Source organism: Fringilla coelebs (assembly GCF_963513975.1).
Source record: "Fringilla coelebs genome assembly, chromosome: 4".
NCBI lineage: Eukaryota > Metazoa > Chordata > Aves > Passeriformes > Fringillidae > Fringilla > Fringilla coelebs.
This window is the reverse complement of record NC_140032.1, coordinates 57,518,675-57,540,833: the sequence shown is the minus strand read 5'-3', so window position 1 is coordinate 57,540,833 and position 22,159 is coordinate 57,518,675. Positions and strand designations below refer to the sequence as shown.

Sequence of the window (22,159 nt, the reverse complement as noted above, 5' to 3'; positions counted from 1 at the left end):
TCTGGGATTTTCTTGTATGTTGATTTTTTCAAAGTCGCTTTAAGTTAGGGATAAAAGTAGGGAATGTATGCCCTATCTTTAAAAGCTGTGCCTTCCTTTTCCCCTTTCCTCCTTCCCTCCAGTTAGGAAAATCATTATCTTGGAAGATGTGGAGATGAAATACAGAGTCCTACCAAGGGCTTCTTTCCCTGTCTAATTGTGTGAGTATTTTCACATAACCTAAACACAGGGGAGAAGGACAGAACAGAAGAGCTGTGGCTTTTTGGCAGATCCTTCTTGCAGCTGTGCTGCTCTCTTTAGGTCAGACTGCAGTAGAGAAATTTGGTTCAAGCACCGGCAACACTACTAAACCATTTTGTGAGGAGGTCAAGAGTTGAGTAATCATCCCGTTGATAAGAAGCGAGCCAGAAATTCCATTCAAAGAGGATGGTGGCTTCCTGTGCTGCTTACCTATTATAGGTCACAGAAATCATGAAGGGAAAATGGGGGACCAAGGCCCCTCCAGCACATGACTATTTAAGCAACTGTAACTTTTAAGTCTTATTTGCTGCTGTAGATATATTAAAAGGAGTTACGGCAGGCCTTTGTGTTTTTATTAAAATCATGATTTTCTAACAAGCATCGCTATGGGAAAATCAACACAGCTGCTGCTCTGGATATACAGCCTCATCAGATGTGGCTGCAAATGCTTTTTTGAGGTGGAAACTATGGGGTGTGGGTGCACAGTGTGCCCCACTTCTTGGAGGCAGTTTTACAGCACACACATCTGCATGGTTTGGTGAGTGTGGGAACCCATAAGTGTTGTTCAGCCCAAAGGTATTACATTCACTCGCCCTTTTTTTTTCTCTAATTTTACATACTTAAAAATCAGCCTGAATGCCAAAAGGGTAGTTTGTAGGCAGGCAGCTAGACTGAGCAATTTATGTAGGATACAGAATAGACTTTCCAGATATGACTGTCATTTTTAGGTCTGTGTCTTCTGATGTCTGTAGTACCTGACTGTGAAATAAGCAAGGGCTTATGTGAAGCTGACACTCAGAGAAAATGTGAATTAGGAAGTGATGTGATATTAGCAAGTGGTCTCTTGCAATTATTCCTTACCCTTGCTAAAGTGATGCACTTACACAGTTTACCTAGTTCACCTAAAGGTATCCATTGTATTTGGTCTAAAGCACCTTCATTCTTTTCTCCTCCATATTATCTGGTCTGCAGAGGTGAGATAGGGACAAGGGGAGCCTGTACTGATCTTGAATTAACAGCCACCACGTGATGGGCAAACATGTCTTGTTTGGATATGATGGTGATGACAAATCATGATGGAACCTGGGTTACAGCAGGAGAGAGTATCCTGAACTGGACTGCCAGGACAGCAAATTCTGGCCTGTGGCCGGATTCCCTAGTCCTCATTTGAGGGTTCTAAGAAAACAATCAGGAAGGACTAGAACAAGAGAACCCATCCTAGAGGCCAGATATGAGCTTTCCAGTTCAGTACCTTGTCCATGACTGGTTAAATCCTTTACAGTTATCCTTGCCTTTTAGTTGTCAACTGTTTCTTCTCTTCGTTCATTCCACTTTTCTTGCTGTCACTGATAAAAGTCACCCAAGGCTAAATCCTAGCTTGCTCAGGTATTGTCTCTGCCTTATTTTTGATGCATCTGCCTATTTACTTGGCCTTAAACTGATTGCTCAACCGAGCCAGTCAGTGTTTCCACAGCACTCCTCTTGGATGGCTTCCTGCTTCATTTAAGTTTAATGCGTTCTTTTAAATTCTTTAGGTATCTTTGCAGAGCTCCTCAGCTCCCTAGTGTAAAGCTATCACTTAATCCCAGCTCTTTCAGTAGGCCTAGGTACAGGGTTCGGTGTAAAATAATCTAAAGGATGGTTTATGGTAGGTGCTAGAGATGATAGAGTTGTTGGGGCAGCAAATTAGGAAGATGATCTGGGTGTCAAATGGACAACAAATGTAACTGTAACTTTATTTAAATTGATGCAAACTTGAATGATCATATCTGAAATTTTTATGCAAATCAGGGTAATTGATATCAAGATCATAAAGATGAGGTTTGGCTCTCCTATGTCTTTAAATCTTGGTTCTGTAGGTTCCCAGTTTTTCCTTGAAATTTAAGTGCTGAAAAAAGGGCAATTTTGATTAATTTATTGCATGAGCAATTTTCCTGTGTGCATTTCTTTGAAATTATTTTACTTCTACCTGCTTTTGCATTTGCTTTAATTTTCATCCTGTAATCCCGTCATTACAATTTCTGTATGTTTCCTATCATTGCAGCATATGGATTTCTATTGAAGTTCTGTAATTTACTCATTTCAGTGAATGATTAAAGTAGAATTCTGTCCTGCTTAGGATGAAAAATCATTCTCAGGGGTGGGTTCCTTAGCTGTAGTCTCTTCTCAGAAAATTTCTAGTGTTTCAAATGGTATTCTTTCCATCATGCTTTCACTGCCCATGTCTGTTGCTCAGTAACACAACTTTGAGACTCTTCCCTTTCCTGGAGATCCAACTCATCACATTGATATTTCTCCCCTCCAAGTCCTACAAAGCGAAGCTGTGGATCATCTCACACTTGCCACTTTCTGGAATGGCATGTGTACATTGCAGTGGGTACAGTTAAAGTTTCCAGCATTTGAACTGAGTGACTCAGTGTATAAATCAACAAACATGTTTGTCTTTTTCAGTTTTCAGATATAAGTAGTTTGAGCAAGTTAATATTTACATTTCTATTGGTACCAGGGTCAGATTCTAATCAGCACTCTAAATAAAAGGGCAGATGGTCACAAAGTAAAATAACACACTTTGGGATCAATAAGATTTGTCTGTCAAACCGATCTCTTGAAGAGGAAAATGAACTTCTCTGTATTTGAAAGCAAGCAGATGAGTTGGCGAGGGAGGGAAACTGGCACTTCTTCAAACAGTGCTTTCTGCACACATTTGTGGCTTTGCCAGAGATGGATACATGGGCTACAGCAGTGGCAGCAGTCACCCAGCAGTACTTTAGTGCCTTTTGTCATTGCTGACAAGAGTGGAAAATATTTTTTGAGGCTCCTGGGTGGTGTGCAACGTGATAGTCCCGAAACATGCAGGCTGTCTGTAATTCCCAACTGGCCTCTGCCAGTGGCAAAGGGCTTGGGAATCAGTTCTCAGTTCAGAATCACTCTGGAAATCAGTAAGAAGCAGTAATGACAGGTTTTGACTCTTGAATCATGATGAGAACAGCTCCATAACTGTATTGTGAGAGAAAGGAAAAACATGTCATGCAGATTTCTGCCACAGATGTGAAATACAGCTGAAATTTCTTGACAGACATGTGAAGGTTGGGTCCTGCTTCAGACAAACCTGGTCTGGGTGACCCATGAACCCCTTGGGTTCTGGGGGAAGCTTTTGTATAATTTGAAATCATAAAGAAGTAGTTGGGTTGATTTCTCCTGGAGTGCTCAAGCTTGTTCAAACTCACAGGCTCACAAGTTAATGTGAATTAAAATTCTGCCCTGAAGGCCTTGAAAGGCAACTTTGCTTAGCAATGAAATTGCCAGGCTTCACTGTTCTGCTTCTAAACCAATTCACTGGTGTTTAAAGGGAGGCTTGACTGAGCTCATGATAAGACACCGATGCTGGCTTTTTCAGCATTAACCTTACAGCCTTCAAATATAGTGGGCTTGATGCTGCAGCAACTGGGAATTACTGAGAAGAGGAAAATTAGAACAGTGTCAGCAGTTAGAGGTCTGATTTCTGGCTACAGAAAGAAACTGCACTGGTGGGAAAAAAAAGTATCCTGCTGGTTTTTGGGATAGTGAGACTGGAGAGAAAATTTGCCCTTTATTATAGAAACTGCATGGAGCTTTGGGAGGCCTTGAGTGGTCACAGGTAGATTAGCAACAGGAGAGGGAGCTCTCAGTGTGTTACCTAAAGAGGAGGGAAATCCTGATCTTGGGAGCAAGCCTTAAATGAAGAATCCTGCTCTCCTGCTGCTTCCTGTCAATAACATGGTGGTGGCTGCCCTTTTGTGTAGGCAAGACCAATGGGGAATGTGCATGTCTGGAAAAAGAAAAAAATTGAGGTACACGGCAAGAAACAGAGAAGTTTGGGGGTTTAGTAAACTGTAGATTTCTCTAAAACAGGAGTCCACTTCTTAGATCCATTTACATTTAAATATGCCTCAGACTAATGTTTGAGTGGCTTTCTGGGTGAAGGGAAATGCAATTCTCCCTCTCTACGAATGGATGGGAAGTGCAGAGACAGAAAGAGTGGGGTTTGCAGGGGGTGAGGAGAGATTGTTTTAACAGACAGATGAGCAGGCTAGCTTTGGCTCCAGAGCTGTGTAGTGGGGTGAGCTCCAGGCTGTGTCCCAGAGGATGTGTCCTGCACTTGGTGTATGAGTTCAGACAAAGTGACAGTAAGATGCTTTTTTGGCTTCCAAACTTGTTGCATCTGGGATGAGTGAATGGATCTCTCATGTGAGTGCGCCCAGCTGTACAGACATGCTCAAGTTACTTTTTTAATGTTCGTGGGGTGAAGAGGGAATACATTCAGTTCTCCTTTAACCTACATAAGTGCTGGTTCAACTGATTAGCATCTCTCTCCTTTATTTGAATGTGCATGGTACTTGGCCTTTATGCACATGTTATTGCTGAGCCTGTGTTGTTAACTTCGACAATACCAAAATAATTCTAGATAAGAGCTTGGATGTTTGTTTGGCTTTTGCTTGTTTTGAAAAGGGAATATGCTAACCCTCTTCTACTTGAATTACAAACCTAAGGTAACTGAGTTTATTGCCAGCTTCTAAAATATTGGCGATGTTTTTTCAAAGGCTTTTGAATAAAAGAAACTTTTTGTGAGAGATTGTGCTTCATATTCTATATAATATAAAAAACTCCAAAGACTTTGCTTTCCGAGTGTACATTTGTATCTCTGTACTCATTATACATTTGTCTGAGGTTTTCCTCCTTAAATTCTTTGGATCAAAGCAATAATAGAAATCTAAATTTTATTCATTAACTTCTCTCCAAGTTTTGTAATTTGCTGGAATTAAATTGGGAATCTGGGAATAATACATGATCATAGACACAATGCATATCATGCAGGCTTATTTCCAGAATGTCAGTGGAGGGTTATATTAAATACTTTTGTCTTGCTGTAGTGTGATTACAAAGATACTTGTGCAGCTTGGGACATTGTGTCTAAAAGCAAGAAATGTGAAATGTATCTGGCAAGAGGAGATAATATGAATTTAATTCTAGCATTGCTGTTGTTCTTTACTGTGTTCTGATTGGACAGGAAGATCTGCCAAAAAAAAAAAAATCTTGGTCACATCTGTATGACTTTGAATACCTGTCAGGAATAGGAGCAATCCTGGGTCACAGTGCTTTAAATGCTGCCAGATCTCAGGAGAGACTCAGGTGTTTGGCAGTTACCAGAAAGGAGAAAATGTAACCTAACTGCAGTGGACCAACACTTTTCCTTATTTTTTTTTTTTCTTTTCAGCTAAACTAAGTTTAGGAAGATCTTTAAAACTTTATTAAACAGTGACAAATAAATAAGAGCAAATAGAGTGTGTAGATGACAACACTGTGTGTATGATTCTCCTTTCACAACTAGTTGGAGAGATGGGAGCTTTAGCCTGCATTCATGTATTAGTCATTGCAGCTATTCAGGAATGAATTGTGAATTATTAGTACAAATTTATTTTATTTTATTTTAGATAGGGGTCAGTGCAGGATTGGTCTGAGATTTGAGTAGCTACACACCTTATCTGCCTTTGAAGGAGCACCTGTGCTGGCTGTACAAATAGAGAAATATCCAGTAATTTCTGATCTGTTAAATCCCTGCCTTATACCAGAGAGTTCGTAATATTTGGCAGGATGTACAGACTATGCCCATAAAGAACTGTTTGCAATATATGACTATATATTATGCTTATATGTATTGTTGCAGTTTTAGCCAATTTAGTTATGCAGACTGAAAGATGACAGGTTTGTCATCATTATGTCTTCTAAAAAAGATTTATTCGTTTTGAAAAGGTCTTTTTTCTGGTCACTGAATGCAGGCTGATTCCAAGCCCGTGCATTTTAGGGGGGTGTGCTAGGGGACTGTTCAGGAGGGTCATGCAGAGGTCACGCATGCTTCATGCTAAGAAGCTGCTTTACACAGATTTAGGAATAATGCTGTTGTTCATGGTTCCACACAGATGGTACTAGACAGGAAGAAGTGGAAGGTGAGCTCAGTGAAGAAGAACGCTGGTTTGGGAATTCTTCAGAAACTCCTTCGGAAGCATCATATGGAGAAGTCCAGGAGAACTTTAAGTTGTCTCTTGAGGACAGAATTCAAGAGCAGTCCACCTCCCCCGATACCTCTTTGGGAAGTGCAACGCCAAGCAGCAACACAGCGGAGCTGGGGTCCGTTGAAAATGAGGCACTAAGAGACACACTGCAGAGCAAGGAGCACCTTTCTCCAGATGTGTCCTCTCTGGGTGAAGAGGAACCTCCTGGTCCAAACAAGCCACTGAGCAGTAACCTGAGGCGGCTCCTGGAGGCTGGCTCCCTCAAGCTGGATGCTGCTGTTACAGTCAATGGCAGAGTTGAGTCCCCCGCAAATCTCGGCTCAAACATCTCCTTCTCTCCACCTGCTCACCATGCCCAGCAGCTAAGTGTGCTTGCCAGAAAGCTTGCTGAGAAACAGGAACAAAGTGACCAATACAATGCAGGCAGTCACTTTATATGGAATCAAGGTAAGTGGTTGCCAAACTCAACCACCACCTGTGGTTTGTCCCCTGATTCAGCTATCCTGAAGCTGAAAGCCGCAGCCAATGCCGTTCTGCAGGACAAATCTTTTTCCAGGACTGAGGACACGATACGATTCGAATCCTTTTCCTCGCCCTTTAGCTCTCAGTCAGCCAGCTCCACGTTAGCAGCTTTATCTAAGAAAGTGAGCGAGAGAAGCATGACCCCTGGGCAGGAGCACCCGCCTCCAGCCAGCTCTTTCCTTTCCCTGGCTTCCATGACCTCTTCAGCTGCCCTTCTCAAGGAGGTGGCTGCAAGGGCTGCAGGCACCCTCCTGGCTGAGAAGAAGAAATCACTGGTTCCTGAGGATCCTCTGCAGCTTTCAGAGATGAAACAAGAGAAAGCAACTCCACCGCAGTCTTTGGAATTACTGTTACTACCAGTCCCGAAGGGAAGAGCATCCAAACCCACTAGTACAGGTATGGATACAATTTGAACCACAAAGTAAAATGTATTTGTTTTGCTATAGGCTTATATAACATCTCTTCGGTGGGTCTGGATTTGGTTTGATTCCATGTCTTATGAAAATAAGAAATAGATACTTTAGGTGAACAATAGAAAAGCTTTTTGAAGTACCACTTTGAGACCAAGCTGTCACAAATGTTTCCCTATTTAAAGGTGTGAGTGTACAGTTCGGTACTTTTTTTTTCCCCCTTTTATTCCATACAATAGTATTTTCCCCCCTTACCAAGTTTAGAATGTGTCCACAAAAATATTTAATGGAGAAGATCAAAGAATCCCTGTGAGGGAGCTCACAGTATCAGTGAGCATGTACAAAACTAGTGCTTTTGAAATATTGGACAAGGGAGAATTCTCCCTCCTGCTGTCTTTGTCACAAATGGACTTTTGTGCAATCACTTACTATCCTGTCCTAATTTACCAGAGTATATTATTGTGTTGCCACTTTTCATTAAAATTTTTTTACAATCCTTTGTTGTTAACAAAAAAAAAAAAAAATCCAACTAAACTGCATTTCTCTAATTTGCTCAACAAGAATCATTTTACACATCTGACTTTCCTCCATCAGTTCCAGCTGTTGACAGTGAAGGAATCAGGGTTATAGGGAGGAAGAAGAAACTGTCTGGGTAACAAAAGCTTTAAAGAGCTGGCAAGCCATGCAGGGGAATTTAAATGACCCATCTTCAAAATAAGGAAAAATAATTTCTTTCATCTCTTTCTATAAAAAGTTCACATCACGGATTTAAATTTCTGGTGGAACATATGGCTTCAGGTGTCATCAGTGTTCTGCTGCAGAGGAAAAGGAAGCATGGCAGGTATCTTCATGGGATGCACAAAGGGGTTTAGCATATTCCAGCATATATCAGGCTGAGTTTTATCAGGAGTACTAACCTGGCTGCACAGGTGTAGCAAGCCAGTGTACAGATATGAAGCCTGACATGCATGTTGTGTAATTGCCCTGGTGGTTTTCTGCCCTAACCTCTTTGTTTAGGGGTATCCTGAGGCCCAGTCTGTCCCTGTGCAGCTCTTGGTCAACACTCTTAGCTTAGAAGCTATTGGATGGACAGCAGTGCTCATCCCTCCCTTGGGAGAGGAGGAAGAGGGATGCAATGAGTAACAGCCAGTACCAGTTCTTGCTCTGTGTTGTACATGTGTTCTATAAAAGCTTAACTGCTGTGTTTTGCTAAGGCAGTTAAAGTGGCAAACTATTCTTGGCATGGGCCTGGCCTGTTTTCATTAGTTTAGATGAAGTCCTTCTTGGAGTAACATATGCTAAAAGCTGAATGTGTACATTTGGCATGAAAATAAATATTAGATATTCCTGATTCCTTTTGCTTAGAGAACCTCATGGCACTAAAACATAAAAAAAGAAAAAAAAGAAAAGGTATATAATTATATAATGCTTTATCTCGTTGTGTCTGTCTGGTTGTTCCTTGAGACTTTTTTTGTCTTGTTCCCAGAGAGAAGTATCTTTTCCCAGTAGGTATAGCTTGAGAGGTCTTTTTCCCCACACTCATACACTGAACTTTTACACTGATGAGTTTGCTTTGCTGTTACGGATCTGATTCACTTCCCCACCAGCAACGTCTAGCTTTGGTTATGAGATCAATACTCAGTGAGATTAATTAGATGTAAGTAAGGAGCAGCAAGGATGGAGGCTATTTAAAGAGGAGTAAGTTAATAACAAGAGCATGCCTGCTGCTCTTTTGTCCACCACGTTGAGCTATTTGCTCAGAATTATTTCGGACAAGAAGCTGGAGCAATGGCTTATCAAAGTATAGTTGCCTCTGAAATGGCATGTCAGGTTTGGTCAACCTAATCATGACCTGCATGTTTATTATAGTAAATTGGTACAGAGGAGATTAACTTTTCTATCAATCTGTTACTATTGCCAGTTTTATAAACTGCTTACACATTTGGGATGAAGTTGAAAAGGAAGCCTGAAATATCTGTTAGGTTCTGATTGTTTTGAAAGAGTGTGGGTGAGAGACCTTTCTTTTACTGACTGAATACTTATTTGGTGTAACTTAATGCCTGTGATGCTTGTAATTTTGTTCCCAAAACTTCTTTGGGAAGCACTGTCTGATTCTCTCCTCACTGAAGTACTATTGTGATATAGAACAGACATCAATATAAATGAAGGAAAGCTGAAACCCCTGATTTTCTTTTTAGTCTGAGCTTCATGCAGTATAGAGCTAACATGGTTCAGCTCTGGAGCACGCTGGCACAATTCCTGAGTAACACTAATTGTCACTGTTATTGGTGAGGTCACATGCATTCATCCCACTTGTTTGCTTATTTTGTAATGTGCTAGATCACCATTGATTCATCTTGATTGCAGATTTATCTTTAAGGGGGTCAAAACCAGGTTATATCTTGTTACACATTTCTCTTCTGGGTGATAGCCAGAGGCTGAAGAAAAGATGTGATAGAAGGAAAAGACATGATAGGTTAAAAAGCCACCCATGTATTTTTTTCTGTGGTTTGTCTTTCTCCTGCCTTTTGTGAAGAAAAAAGTAAAAATATTTTAAAACAAACATAAGCAGTTATGACATTGGTTTTGGCCTACTCTTTAGAGAGGCAGAGAGGGGAGCAATTTGATATTTTAAGTGTGATAGAATATTTTACAAGGAGAATTTCTGAACTTGCAGTAGTACATGCTTTGACATTGTGTCCCTTTCTGTACTTACATAATGACTGCCTAATCAGTTGAATTATAGTGGGTTTGCTTCCTACTTAATGGCAAGAATTGTATTTTGGAACAAGACAGATCTTTCTGGAGGTTTTTATCACTTAGTTCCTCATCAAGGGAATTTGATGTTTGCTAGATTCTTATCAGTGATAGCAATGAGATTAAATAGTCTGAGGGAATTTTTTAATAGTAAGATGCACATTGCTGAGCTCTGGATATTTGAAAACAGTCTTGTCTTTTACAGTGAGGAAAAGGACATCCAGTTCCACTGTCATAGTAGGCCTTCCTTTATAATAATGAGAAGAAATTGTTGTGAGAGGATGGATGGAGGGTTAGTTGTGCAAAGTCAGCAGCAAGAAATTTCTCTCCTTCAACCTTGTGATGGTTCTAACCATACTTGGTTATGGAAGTCTAACCATACTTTCCTGATCAAAGCCACCAAATCATTTATTTAGGTGAATTGGGCAGTAAAGCAGAGTGCAGACATTTAGGAAGGCAGTAGATTTAAAGCCCTGGCAATTTGAGGAGCAGAAGGAAACCTATGACCTGAAGACCTTTGATGTCTGGTGCTGCAGCTTGAGCCATAACTAAACAATTTCAGCAGCAGAACTTCCAAAGTCTTTCAGTTCTGGTGTTAAATATATCGGCTATACAATACCAGCATGCTTTTCAGTTAAGTTGTGGGTTCTTCCGTGCTTTATATCCTGCTTCCCTGCTGGCTAACCATCACATGTGGAAATGGATCATTTTTTTAACAGTTATGCATATTTTCCATACTCTGCTACAACCAGCCTTTGATAGGAAATGAAGCTGAAAAGTGATGATTATGAGAGGCATTCATCTCAGTGCAGTTCAATTATAAGGAACATTAGGACCCAGGTGAGAGAGAGGAGCATCCTCTACTGATTAGTGAAAGGAAGTTTGGAGCATTAACCTTTTTAAATTATGGTGACCTTTCTCAGAGGGATAATAACTAGATCCAGGGGATCCAAGGTATATGCAGGGGGGAATGGAAACTTCTGGTACCTGTTGTTGTTTAACCCGTGTCTCTTTACAGATGAAACTTGAGAAATCATTGAGAAATGATATCTTGAGTATGTTTACAAGGGGAAAGTATTTGACAAGTGGCTGTAAAGGATCCTCTCTTTTTCTTCCTGCTAAGCCTCAGAAGAAGAAGGGGGAAAACCTTTCCAGTGTCCCATCTGTGGTTTGGTTATCAAGAGGAAGAGTTACTGGAAACGGCACATGGTGATTCACACAGGTTTGAAGAGCCATCAGTGCCCACTCTGTCCTTTCCGCTGTGCACGCAAGGACAATCTCAAATCACACATGAAGGTAAGGGAAACCTTTACTGGCAATCAAAATACCCAAATCATCAGTCAAAAACTGATAGTATAACAAAGCTATTTCGTTTGCATTTGCAAGAACAAAATTTCCCTAGTTGTACTACAAATGATGCCTGTATTTAAGTAAAGAGGCCATAAAAAGAAAGAAATAACTTTCATTCCATTGCTTGCCTCTCCATTTTATGCAATGTGGAAACTGCCTTGGGTTATGTCAGTTGGGTACGGCACAAGCTGTGTGTGACTGATTCAGTTCCAGAGCTGGAAGCAGCAGAAGCAGGGATGTTGGTTGGGATGTGACACCACACAATCCTATCAGTGCTACTCCCAGGATGCCAGCTAATAACCCTGCATGCCAGTGTCTCACTGTAAGCAGGCAAACCAACTTGGCCAGCTCTAGCAGGGATCTCTCCATCACTTTCCACAGACAGGCCTGCAGTTTTAACTTTTTTCTTGCTGTAGCTTTTAACTGTGGGCATTTCAGAAGTGAATCATCCAAACCAAAATTAATGACAGATCATACTGCAATATTTTGTTTTCAAGTTTAAAGTGTGTTTTTAACTCAGCCTAAGTTTTGGGCTTAAGCTGAAAATGGCCTTCTGAAGGAAGCAGCATCTGTGTTGATACAGAAAAATATAAAAATATGAAGAAATTGATTGTCTGCTTAGCAGAAGTACTACATAGTTGCAACGCAAAGTGCTGAGTCTTGCAAGCTGTAGAATATTCTTGAGGAAGTTAAAATGGAACCTGTCCTCTTAGCCCTTTGATTGATAAGCTGAAGTGAAAGCATTTCTCTTGTTATTGCAGTTGAGTTTTATAATAGTAGTGAAGTGTTTTAATATAGTTACCATTTTGTCTGTTTTAGATGAATGCATGTAACTGGTGTGAGGGGGGCAGAAATGCCTGTTCAGGTTTCACATGTGCTACTGCAGAATCTGAGCTTACTGGACAAGAGTATGGCCTTGCTTACACTCAAGAAGCTGTTCCCTTCTGTGTAAATTATTCAGATTCCTCTTGGCACAACATTAGATCTTGCTATGGTTTAAGTTATTGCTGGGTCTTAAATCATCCCCCTATTGTCTGAAGGCTCATTCCTTAACACTTCTACTGTAGATCAGTGCACTATTCCCAGGCATCCTCAGTGTATCATGCTAATCCTCATCAAGTAAGCTCAGTGCTTATGGCTCTCTCTTTTAGGACTTGCTGTTCCATGTTGACTAGAGGGCACAGATGGCCAACTTAAGCAGAGGATGAATAGATAGGATGGGAACACAGTATGGAAAGAAAGAGTGGGGGTTTTTGTTTGTTTGTTGTCAGCTGCTGACAACCTGCACAGAAGTGTGCATCACCTAGAAGTTCACTACTCCCTGGCAAAGACCTGTTGTTGTCCCCTGCTTTGTAAAGGACATCCCTATTGTTCCCTGCAGAAATAATTGCTCTCTGCATTTTTCTGCCTTACTGGCAAAAAACGTTGTTTGAAGGTTGAGGATCTATCCCTTCCTTTTTGGCATGGTGATTTCTGCAGGTGGTCACAGGTAGGACGTTGGACAAAATCAGGGACTTTTTCACTGTCTCTGTGTGTTCTCAAAGTGATGGCTTCCTGAGGCCCTTGTGCCTTTTTCTGCTCCCCTCCCAGCATTAATCTTTCATTAACTGAGCCTGCATCTGCTTAAAACATACTTCCTTGTACAATCATGTAGCATGTAGTGTTAATTATTTGGAGATACTGTGATTATGACTGGGTAATGCTCAGTTAGAAACCCCTGAGGTCAGAGTCAGGCCTGCTTGACTCAATGAGGCCTGATCTGAAGTCTCCTCCATCACTGCAGTCCAGTCATAAAGGTCATGATGGACTTGGGCATCTTTGCTGGCAGAGCTGTCCTTATTTGAGGTGAAAGCAATTGTCTTACAAAACCAGGTGGTTTGCATTTGTTTTATGGTCTTACAGATAGATGCAAAGAATCACAAGCACAACAATCTGAGATAATATTTTGCCTTAGTTTGAAACAGTTTCATACACTTTTCTTAACTAAGCCATTAATAAAATTATTTTCTATCACATCAAAACTGAAGCAGGTGAATGAGGAAGGGACATGTTAGCCTTGTGTCCAAAAGTGTCAAACATAATTTGAATTCTTTTTGGTGGAAGTATAAATTGATAACAAGATTAAAAATAAAATAAATACCAGATTTCTTTTCTCATTATAAACAGTGCTGCCTTAAATCTATATGTATATGATATTATAAACACTGGAATGTATATAAGCCAAGAGCATTCAAAATGGACTGAATGCACACCAGAAATGGTACAGTACAACTGGGAGCTACTTAGGATGCAGTGTTCTGGTTATGCCAGCTGGGTGTGTTGGTTTTCTTATTGTCTTAGTATCCTTTGGGAGCTCCCTGGCCTTGTCTCCTTTCTGGCAGGCAGCCCATGAAGGTAGAGCTGCTTCTGCTTCTCCACCCATTTCTCCCCATGTGTCAGCTGTGCCTACAGGTGAAGACAGATTTTTCAAAACCAGAAAGGCCACTCAGAACTAAGGTACTGGGCTGGTGTTTGTCATTCATTACAGGCCAACTTTTATTCCAGGGTGCTGTAACAAACCAAGCTTTTTTCCAGGAGCAGGTAAATCACTTTAAAATCTTTGTTCATGCCGCTCTTTGGTTTTCATGGGGTTTTTTCTCTATTGATAAGGATAAGAGGCAAAATGTGTTTTATTCAGCTGCAGTCCTCAAAATCTGATTATTTTGCTTTTGCATCCTCCTAGGCAACATAGCCATGAGCTTGAGCCACCCTATTGGGTTTTTTTCTAGCTTCTTGTAGACATTCTCCTCTGAAACTGGTTATTTGGAGATTTCATTTCCATGAGTGGTCTGTGTGTATCCATATGGGCCTTCATAACTATATAATCTATATACACTGTGTAATTTTTATGATAATTGTAACATGTCTAAGTGACTGACCCAGAACTCAACATTGCCAACATTTTTGGTGTCCTGTCCCCTGCTATGGAGGAAATCTTAATAGAGAGCTGGAATGGTTCCAGCCCTGACCCATATTCAGATCTGCATGTGCTACCCACCACACGGATGAAGCTTTCTTCCACTAAGGGCACTTTGCCAGGGCCAGCTCACAACTGGAGGCGAGGAAGTGAAAGGAGCAAGAGGGAAAACAGAAGGAAAGTTTCCACACAGACACACAACAAACAAGGGGGGCTGAGTAGTCTGCCTCTTAAGGCACAGAGTGTTAACTATAATTGTTATATTGTGTTTAGATTCCCCAGTGATAGGCACCTTATAAAAATCCTAAAATAGATGCAGTGCAGAATTTTATTAGGGTTTTTTTTGGAGGCAAATTGTAGTGCATGCATAACCACAAGTTTGGGCTCTTATTCCAAATAATGTGGGGGAAGCTGATTCTGGTATCACAGCATGGTTTCCAGGGATGCTGAGAGCACTGAACTGAAAATTAAGCTGGACAAAATGAATGGGTAACTGAGAGAGATGTCTTGTCCAAGCAGGCAGCAAATATTATTCTTGAGTCCTTCTCTCTGTTTTTCAAAATATATGTTCAGTTAGAATATATTTTCTTCTTGAGACAGTATCCTATGTACTTCTTCAGAAAGCAATGGAAAGTTGTGATGTAATTCAGCAAGATGTAGTCAGGCTTTTCTGGTTTTCCTGGTAGCGATTACATTTTCCTCAGAGCAATACCACAAGCATCAGTCAGACTTTGGCCAATTGGTGCCTTTGGATCATGCACATATCTTCCTCAGCAATTGGTGGACAGATAGGCTGTGAGATCATACAGATATGTTCCAAGAAAGCAACAGGATATTAGCTGAGCACTTGGAAGGGGGAGTGAGGAAGAGGAGCATATGGCCAAAACCAATATCTATAGACGTTCCTTGTGCTGCTATATAGGCATAAGGCAGGAATGGGTGAGCTATCTGTTGTAGCAATGGAAAAGAAGTTAGGCATTGTGAACATGTGGTGAAACATGAGGGTTTGATAGAAAATGAGGGAAGGGAAGATGAAGCTTAACAGGAAGGTTCAGTGCAGTAGTAGGCAGGTCATGTGATGCTCAACCACAGGATTTTCCTGCTTGGGAAGAACAACCATCTCAGTGAGATCCAGATTAATGCTCTTGTCTAATACAAAGAGGGTTAAAATCAGCCTTGCAGTTAGGGAGCCTATTAATGATATCACAGCAGGAATCAGGAAAGGTCCTGAGGAATGGAGCCAGGTGTTCAGTTCCCCTTGGTGATTGGCTTTTTCTTCTTTCTTGCTCAGCTAGTGCCAGATAACTGTATAAGTGTTCCTAATCCGTTTTGGTGAAGTATAGGACTGGTTCTTTGCAAAGCATCTTCACCTCTTGGGAGAGGGAGGTTGAATGTGTCTTATGGGAGGGGATTTTGTTTATTTTTAAGTTAAACTTGAAGAGCCCTGGGAGGCACTTGTGGTTCCATGACCTCCGCAGCAGCTGAGGGGAGCTAATGCAAACTTGCACAGCTTTTCCACACATAAAATCTGTGCCCAGAGTCTCAGACAGGCACCACAAATGACTTCAAGTATCTCCCTTTTAATCTCACTTTTTGCATATGAGACAAGTATAAGACAGGACCTTAAATCTTTTCCAAAAATAATTTTTTTAACACCTAATCCAGTCCAGCACTGCAGAGAGGCCTTTTCTCTTTGTTTTCAAGCAAAGCAAGGAAATACTTTAAAACAGAAAATACTATATAAATAACATCTGTGTCTTGAGGGGAAGGATCAGATCAAAACTAGCAACACAGCACTAAACTTTTGAAAAGGCAGTATTTTAAAAATGAGGGAATTTGTTGGAAAAGAGAATGAAATGAAAAAGCAGAGGGCACATGCTAGATGTTAAAATGGAAAATGTACTCAATTTTTAAAATAATCCCAGAAAAGAAACGTGAGGGCCTGTGTCTCATAACCAGAAAGCAGAGTCTGTGCAAAGCATTACCCAGCCTTAGGGAAGGGGAAGGGAAAAGATCAACCTCAGCAGTACCACAGAATTGCAGGATGTGCCTGTGCCACCCTTTTCCTCACCCCTACTCCTGTTTTACCCTGTTGGGTGGGATCACATGTATTTGTAACCGTGGTACATCTGTATGGTTGGTAAATCATCAGGGATGTTGCTTGTAAGTATGAAAAGATGACTTAAGAAGTGGCTAATGATACCAAGAAAGTTACAATGTCCACAAAAAAAACAAAACAAAAAAAACCCAAAACAACAAAAGTAACAGAAAAAGCAGCACATGGATACAAATGATGTGATACGATAGGGACATGTGGTTTCTGTAAAAGAAAATAATGTGTTCCTCTACTAAGATGTTTTGAGCATGGCAGGAAAATCATGGACTTTAAAATCAGTTGAAATTTATTTGGTCTATAAAAAAAGCCTTTGGCAAAGCTTCTCACAGAGAAGCTGCCAAATAAATTAAGCAATGTGATGTACTATGGCAAATTAGAAATTCACCAAGAGACAGTAAAACAAAGGGTAGGAAGGAATTAGCAATTTTAAGCATGACAAAGGGCTAACAGAGGGGTGTTCCATTACTAAAAGGGAAATTGTGCATATTTTAGCAAATATGATCTGCACAGAGTGATGACTGTGGGTAAGAGAGTTATAGATGGTGCAACCTTATGTGCATGAATTGAGATTAAAAAAGGCAAAGCTTGAAAGGGAACAAAAGGAGGCTGGCTGCCTGATAATCAAGGGGGCAAATGAAGTTATTGTTGACAAACAGAAGGTACTGTACCTTGGAAACCAGAGTCTAATAATGCACCTGCCTGTTGGATATAATGAACTGTAACTGCTCAGGAAAAATATCTGGATATTGTTATGGACAGTTCAATGAAAACCTTTTCTTGGCATGCACTGCAGTGGTTAAAAAGCACATTAGATATTTGAGTGTCTGGAGAATAAAACAGAAATAGGACTGAAAATGTAACAATGTTGCTATTAGCATATAGTATGCTGCCACTTCTGGTCACTGCATTAGAAAAGACATGAGAAATAGAAGGGATTTTAAAAGCTGGTAGTTAAAATTATTAGTGGGATGGCAAGAAAGGACTGCCTTTGAAGAAAGGAGCTGAAAAGAACGGGACTGCCAGGAGGGTGAGAGAGGTGTGATCAGAATAATGCTTGATAGAGAAGATGAACTGAATGGCCTCTTTTTTTCTTTCTTGCAATGTGAGAATGAGGAGGCAGCAAGAGAAACTGAGAGAAACAAAAATCCAAAATTTTGACCAAGAAATAACTTGTACCCAAGTCCTCAAACAAAGCCTAAAGTTTGTAAGGACACTGTAATTCTGTTGAAAACTACTGCAAGTGTCATAGCAAGCACACACCGAAAAAACTGCAGAACCACAAAATATCATTTGAGACTGGGCAGGCTGCAGGGGTAGAATCAAGAGAATACAAGTCCTTTGCCCAGTCAAGAAGAACATCCCTGGTTAAAGGAAATAAACTCTGAAGCCAGAAGCCCTTAAGTGGTTCTGGCATAAGTCAAACAGCAGTTTTATGGGATTTTGAAAGAAGCATTGTGTATGAGCAGGTTGTGCGCTGTGGTTTGTTGCAGTGTAATTCAGAGAGATCCAAATCTGGCAGCAGCTGGGCTCAGGCTGGCACTTTGGGGAAAACCTGCCAGCTGCACTCTTGTCTCCTCCTGCCTGTGGTTCTTGCAGGAAGAGCCTGTTGGAGTCTAAAGAAGACATCTGATGCTTTGGGTAGCATTAGCACAGTATAAGAGCCATTCTCTGCCTCATGGAGGGAGCAGGCAGCTTTTTGGACCGTAATATTGCATGGCCTAAATCTCCCCTGTGGCTCTCTGTGTAGCTCTACGGGGTTTCTTGTTTTTCATTCTGCAGCAAGTAGTTCCTGCCTTGACTCTTTCCCCCAAATGGCAAAGAATGGCAATTCTTGGCTCTTTTAGCAGCTGCTGAATGAGAAAATAAGGGCTAGATTTTTAAATTAATTTTATTTATTTTTGAAAATAAAATAAAAGTTAAAATCTTCTGGTGGGAATGGACTCTGGATATTGGGGGGCTAAATCTTTCCCTTAATGGTTTTTTTTCATTTTTTCTTGGTCTAAAATTTTTCCTTTCAATGCTCAAAATATTTGGATTTGAACTCTGTCATTCCTTGGCTGTGAGTTAGAAATGCTCTTTATTTTATGAGAAATCCATTGGTGATGAAGGTACTGGTTTTGGGCAGGAGAAAAAAATTCAAATTGAATGAATCAGTGGTTCTTATTTTCATCCATTCTCCTAAGATATTGCAGAGGTGGCATGCCATACTCCTGGGGAGAGGAGGTGGGCTCCCACACAGGCTCTGTCACCTGCCTGTTGCAGTGACAGCCTTCTGAAGGCATGGGATCGATGGCTGGTGATAAGGAACTCTGGAAGATGTGGTTAAACACACAGGCAGGAAAATGCTGATTGAAGGGGATCCTGGAGAGAAACCCTGGCACACAGAATCTGTGGGTGTAAGAGATAAAGTTGCCATGGTGAGGGTGCTTGCTGCCCTGAGTACATCTCGGTGTTCTCTGTGAAGAGTGCTCACACACTGCTGTGCTCACAGACCATCCTGCTTCCACTAGTGTACACAAGCAATCTGCTTGGCATTTTCATTGTAACCTGCTAGTATTTAGAATTTATTGTGCTGCTATTCTTCTGCAAGATTGTTTAAAAGTGTTAGGTTAGCACTAGCTTCTTTCTTTTTTTTTTTGTTCTTTTTCTCATTGTCAGGTGCAATTAAAGGATTCCAGAATTGCTTTGTCTGTAAATGTCATGCTTAGACAGTATTGAGAATGTCATTCTGGCCAAGACAAATTTTGTCTTGCTATCTGTCTAGCGCCTCCAGAGCCACCAAAGAACCGCTGAATGAAAAGTTACACAGCCCTGGTGAAATGTGTCTTCCTGAATGCAAAAAGTACAAAAAGAGGCACATCGGGACATCCCCCAGCTTCACATCTCAGCAGACCTGAGTTGAGGGCTTGTGTAGAACTGAAAATCCTGTATCTGAGCTTGTGGCTGAATTCCTCTTACAATATAGGAAATTAATCAGGCCAAGTCTAGCACTATGTGAAACTCCAGCTTGAATTCTGACAGCGCCTTTTTGGGAAATGCTGCTGTTACCCTGGAGCACTGTGGTGTCTGCACCAGGACCCCCAGGATCTAGATCTCAGCTCTGCAGGAGACTGGAAAGTGCTCAAAGCCTTAGCTAAAGCTAGGTTTTCCAAGCTCCCTCTGCAGCCCTCAGGGCTGTTGGACTCCCAAGCTGTAGCAGCAAACCTTAGATCGCTGGCACAACTGGCTTCTTCTGAGCCAAGCCCAGGGAGCAGGGGGAAGGAAGAGCGCCTACTCAGTAGTAAGGGAATCACACCTTGTTTGCCAAGAGTTCATCAAACCTCTCCATGTTTCAGGTGAAATATTTTGTATTCAACAAATTGCCATTTTCCAACAAAAATCTGTCTCACTGAAATGTTTCCAACCAACTTGAGTCACAAGTGAAAGCGAATGTGTGGAGCTCAGCTGGTGCCAGTGTGTCCTGATCACATGTTCATCCATTAGTAAGGAACAAATGTATCTATTTGCCAGCCTTTTTGCAGGGAGTAGCCTGGAGTGCTGCTGTCAGGATTTTAAATTTATTTGTGAAGCCGTAGCAAAAAGATTTTTCAACAGCCTCGCTGCTATTATGCTGGGCTCAGTTGTTCCTTCTCTTTAATGAGTACTGTATGAAGCAAGAAATTGTATAATTATATGTCTGTAGTTTATATAGTTTAATGAGTGTGTCTGTTCCTATAATATGTGAGCCATTGTGTACGGATGGATGGAGTTCCCCCTGGAAGGTAATCGGGATGGAGCCTGGCGATGGCAGGCATTGCATTCATACTGGAGCATGCAGGCTCCATGACAAAGAGCCTGCAGTCCAAATATGAGGACAGTAAGATTAACTGTGATCCTTAATTGACTGATAAACTAGAATAAATGGCAGACACCATCTCTCATGTTTCTATTGTATCATAAAAGAGCTGTTTATTTTCTGGTAGAATTAATTTGCAGCAAACTGTTTCAATAGCTCCTTGGTATTGCCAGGTGCTGTGTTTTTACTCTAATGATACATAAATCAATGATGGACATTGCTGTGTTGGTTGGGGTTTTTTTAGCTGCTCTGAACAATTTTTATTAGTTAGGTTGCACAGAGTGATGTTTGTTTTTTAATCAAGAAAGCTATTAGTTATAGCTTGGAAGTCTTTATGCACTGACAGGTCATCAGGATCTGATTGTAAGGGCTGTTTGATCCAAAGCAGACATCATCATTTCCAAGCTACAGAAACAGATGTTCCTGATTTTTTTTGTTTTGTTTTGTTTTCACTTGAGTCCAATGCTTAGGTTCTTTGACTTGTGTGAAAGAATCCTACTGTTCTTGGGTTCTGACCACTTTCCCAGTGCTCAGAATGAAGAGTTCACTCATTGGTTAATATTTTCTTCTTTTTTTTTTTTTTTTTTTCAAACCGTGTGAGAAACAGAGTTGAGATTTCTGCAATTCTATTAATCTGCCTGGCTTAATACATGCTTTTGTCTTTCACCTTTTGAACCAGGTTCATCAGCACCAAGACAGGGGTGAGACCTTCCAATGCCAGCTATGCCCTTTTACCTCCTCCCGCCACTTCAGCCTGAAACTCCACATGCGCTGCCACCAACATTTCCTCAGGACAGAGTCTAAAGTGAAGGAGGAAATGCCAGAAACTGAGGTGAAGGGGTCACCACAGCTAAACAGTGACTCCTGCCCGGGACCACAGAGGGAAGGAGCGGGGCCTGAGCTCCCAGGATCAGCATCTGTATCCAAAACGCCCGATGTGGCTGGGCAGCCTCCTGGGGGCGTTCCGCCTTTGCTGGTGAAAGAAGAGCCCAAAGACGACACCGGCGCCTCAGCTGCACCTTTTGCCCTTAGCACTGTTGACAGAGCCCCAAACAACACAAAGCTGAAAGACTCCTCTGACTTCGTGGCCAATACAGCATCAGCACTATTCAGCCAAGACATCTCTGTCAAGATGGCATCAGATTTTCTTATGAAGCTGTCAGGTAATTGAGCAGCAGCACTGGCTGCTCTTTTATGGGCTGGGAGACACTTTCTCTTGGTTTTACTAAGTCAAGGAATTGCTAGGAGCAAAACATTGTAGCTTCTTAACTTATTATTTCTTGTTTCTTTTGGTAGCAGAGGTGTATGGGGAAGGGCAGAGGGGAAACAGTGAGAGGAGAGAGGGCTTTTGCTGTTTAATTGCTGGGATTAGGAGTAAGAACTGTTTATCCAGGCTTTCATGTTCATTAGCATTTACCTTGGCAGATCTCTTGTGATGCATTTTCCAGGCATGCTGAATACCTATAGTTCCAGTTTGAAATTACTGAGGATCACCCAAGTCCCCAGCATGTTCAAAAATTCAGTTTTTAAGTTTCCTTCTTTACCCTCCTGTTAAAAAGGACCAATAAAGTATTGGTTACCTTCCTTTCCAAATAGTACTTGAGGCCTATGTAGTAAATGCATGGGAAGTGTGAATGTTAGTGCTTTTGGATTTTGTTGCTAACACTTTTAAAAGAACAGTAGTCCTAGAGATTAATTTTTAAATTATTATTATTGTTTTATACATGTGTTTCGTGTTTTTTCACTGTCAGAATATTGCTATAAGAATGATATTCCTGTGTTAGACTGAAGTGTAGAATCTGTTTAGGGTGGATCTGTTATATTTTATGTGCTCTTTTATTGATTTGACTGACTACTTCAGAACAGCTGATACGCTGGGGAGGTGTTCTATGCCAAATGTTTTTGAAATTGGCCTTGAATTTT

General features: G+C 41.0%; 1 protein-coding gene across 1 annotated transcript in view; it reads left to right on the top strand.

Annotated features, from left to right (window-relative positions):
* The window catches only part of ZNF827 (zinc finger protein 827), a 100,817-nt gene that overhangs the window by 17,467 nt on the left and 61,191 nt on the right, over positions 1 to 22,159 (top strand). The window contains exons 2-4 of the mRNA XM_084204912.1: positions 6,198 to 7,208; positions 11,103 to 11,275; positions 20,916 to 21,399. Coding sequence (XP_084061038.1) covers positions 6,198 to 7,208; positions 11,103 to 11,275; positions 20,916 to 21,399 — 1,668 coding nt within the window. The remainder of the gene's footprint in view (positions 1 to 6,197; positions 7,209 to 11,102; positions 11,276 to 20,915; positions 21,400 to 22,159) is intronic.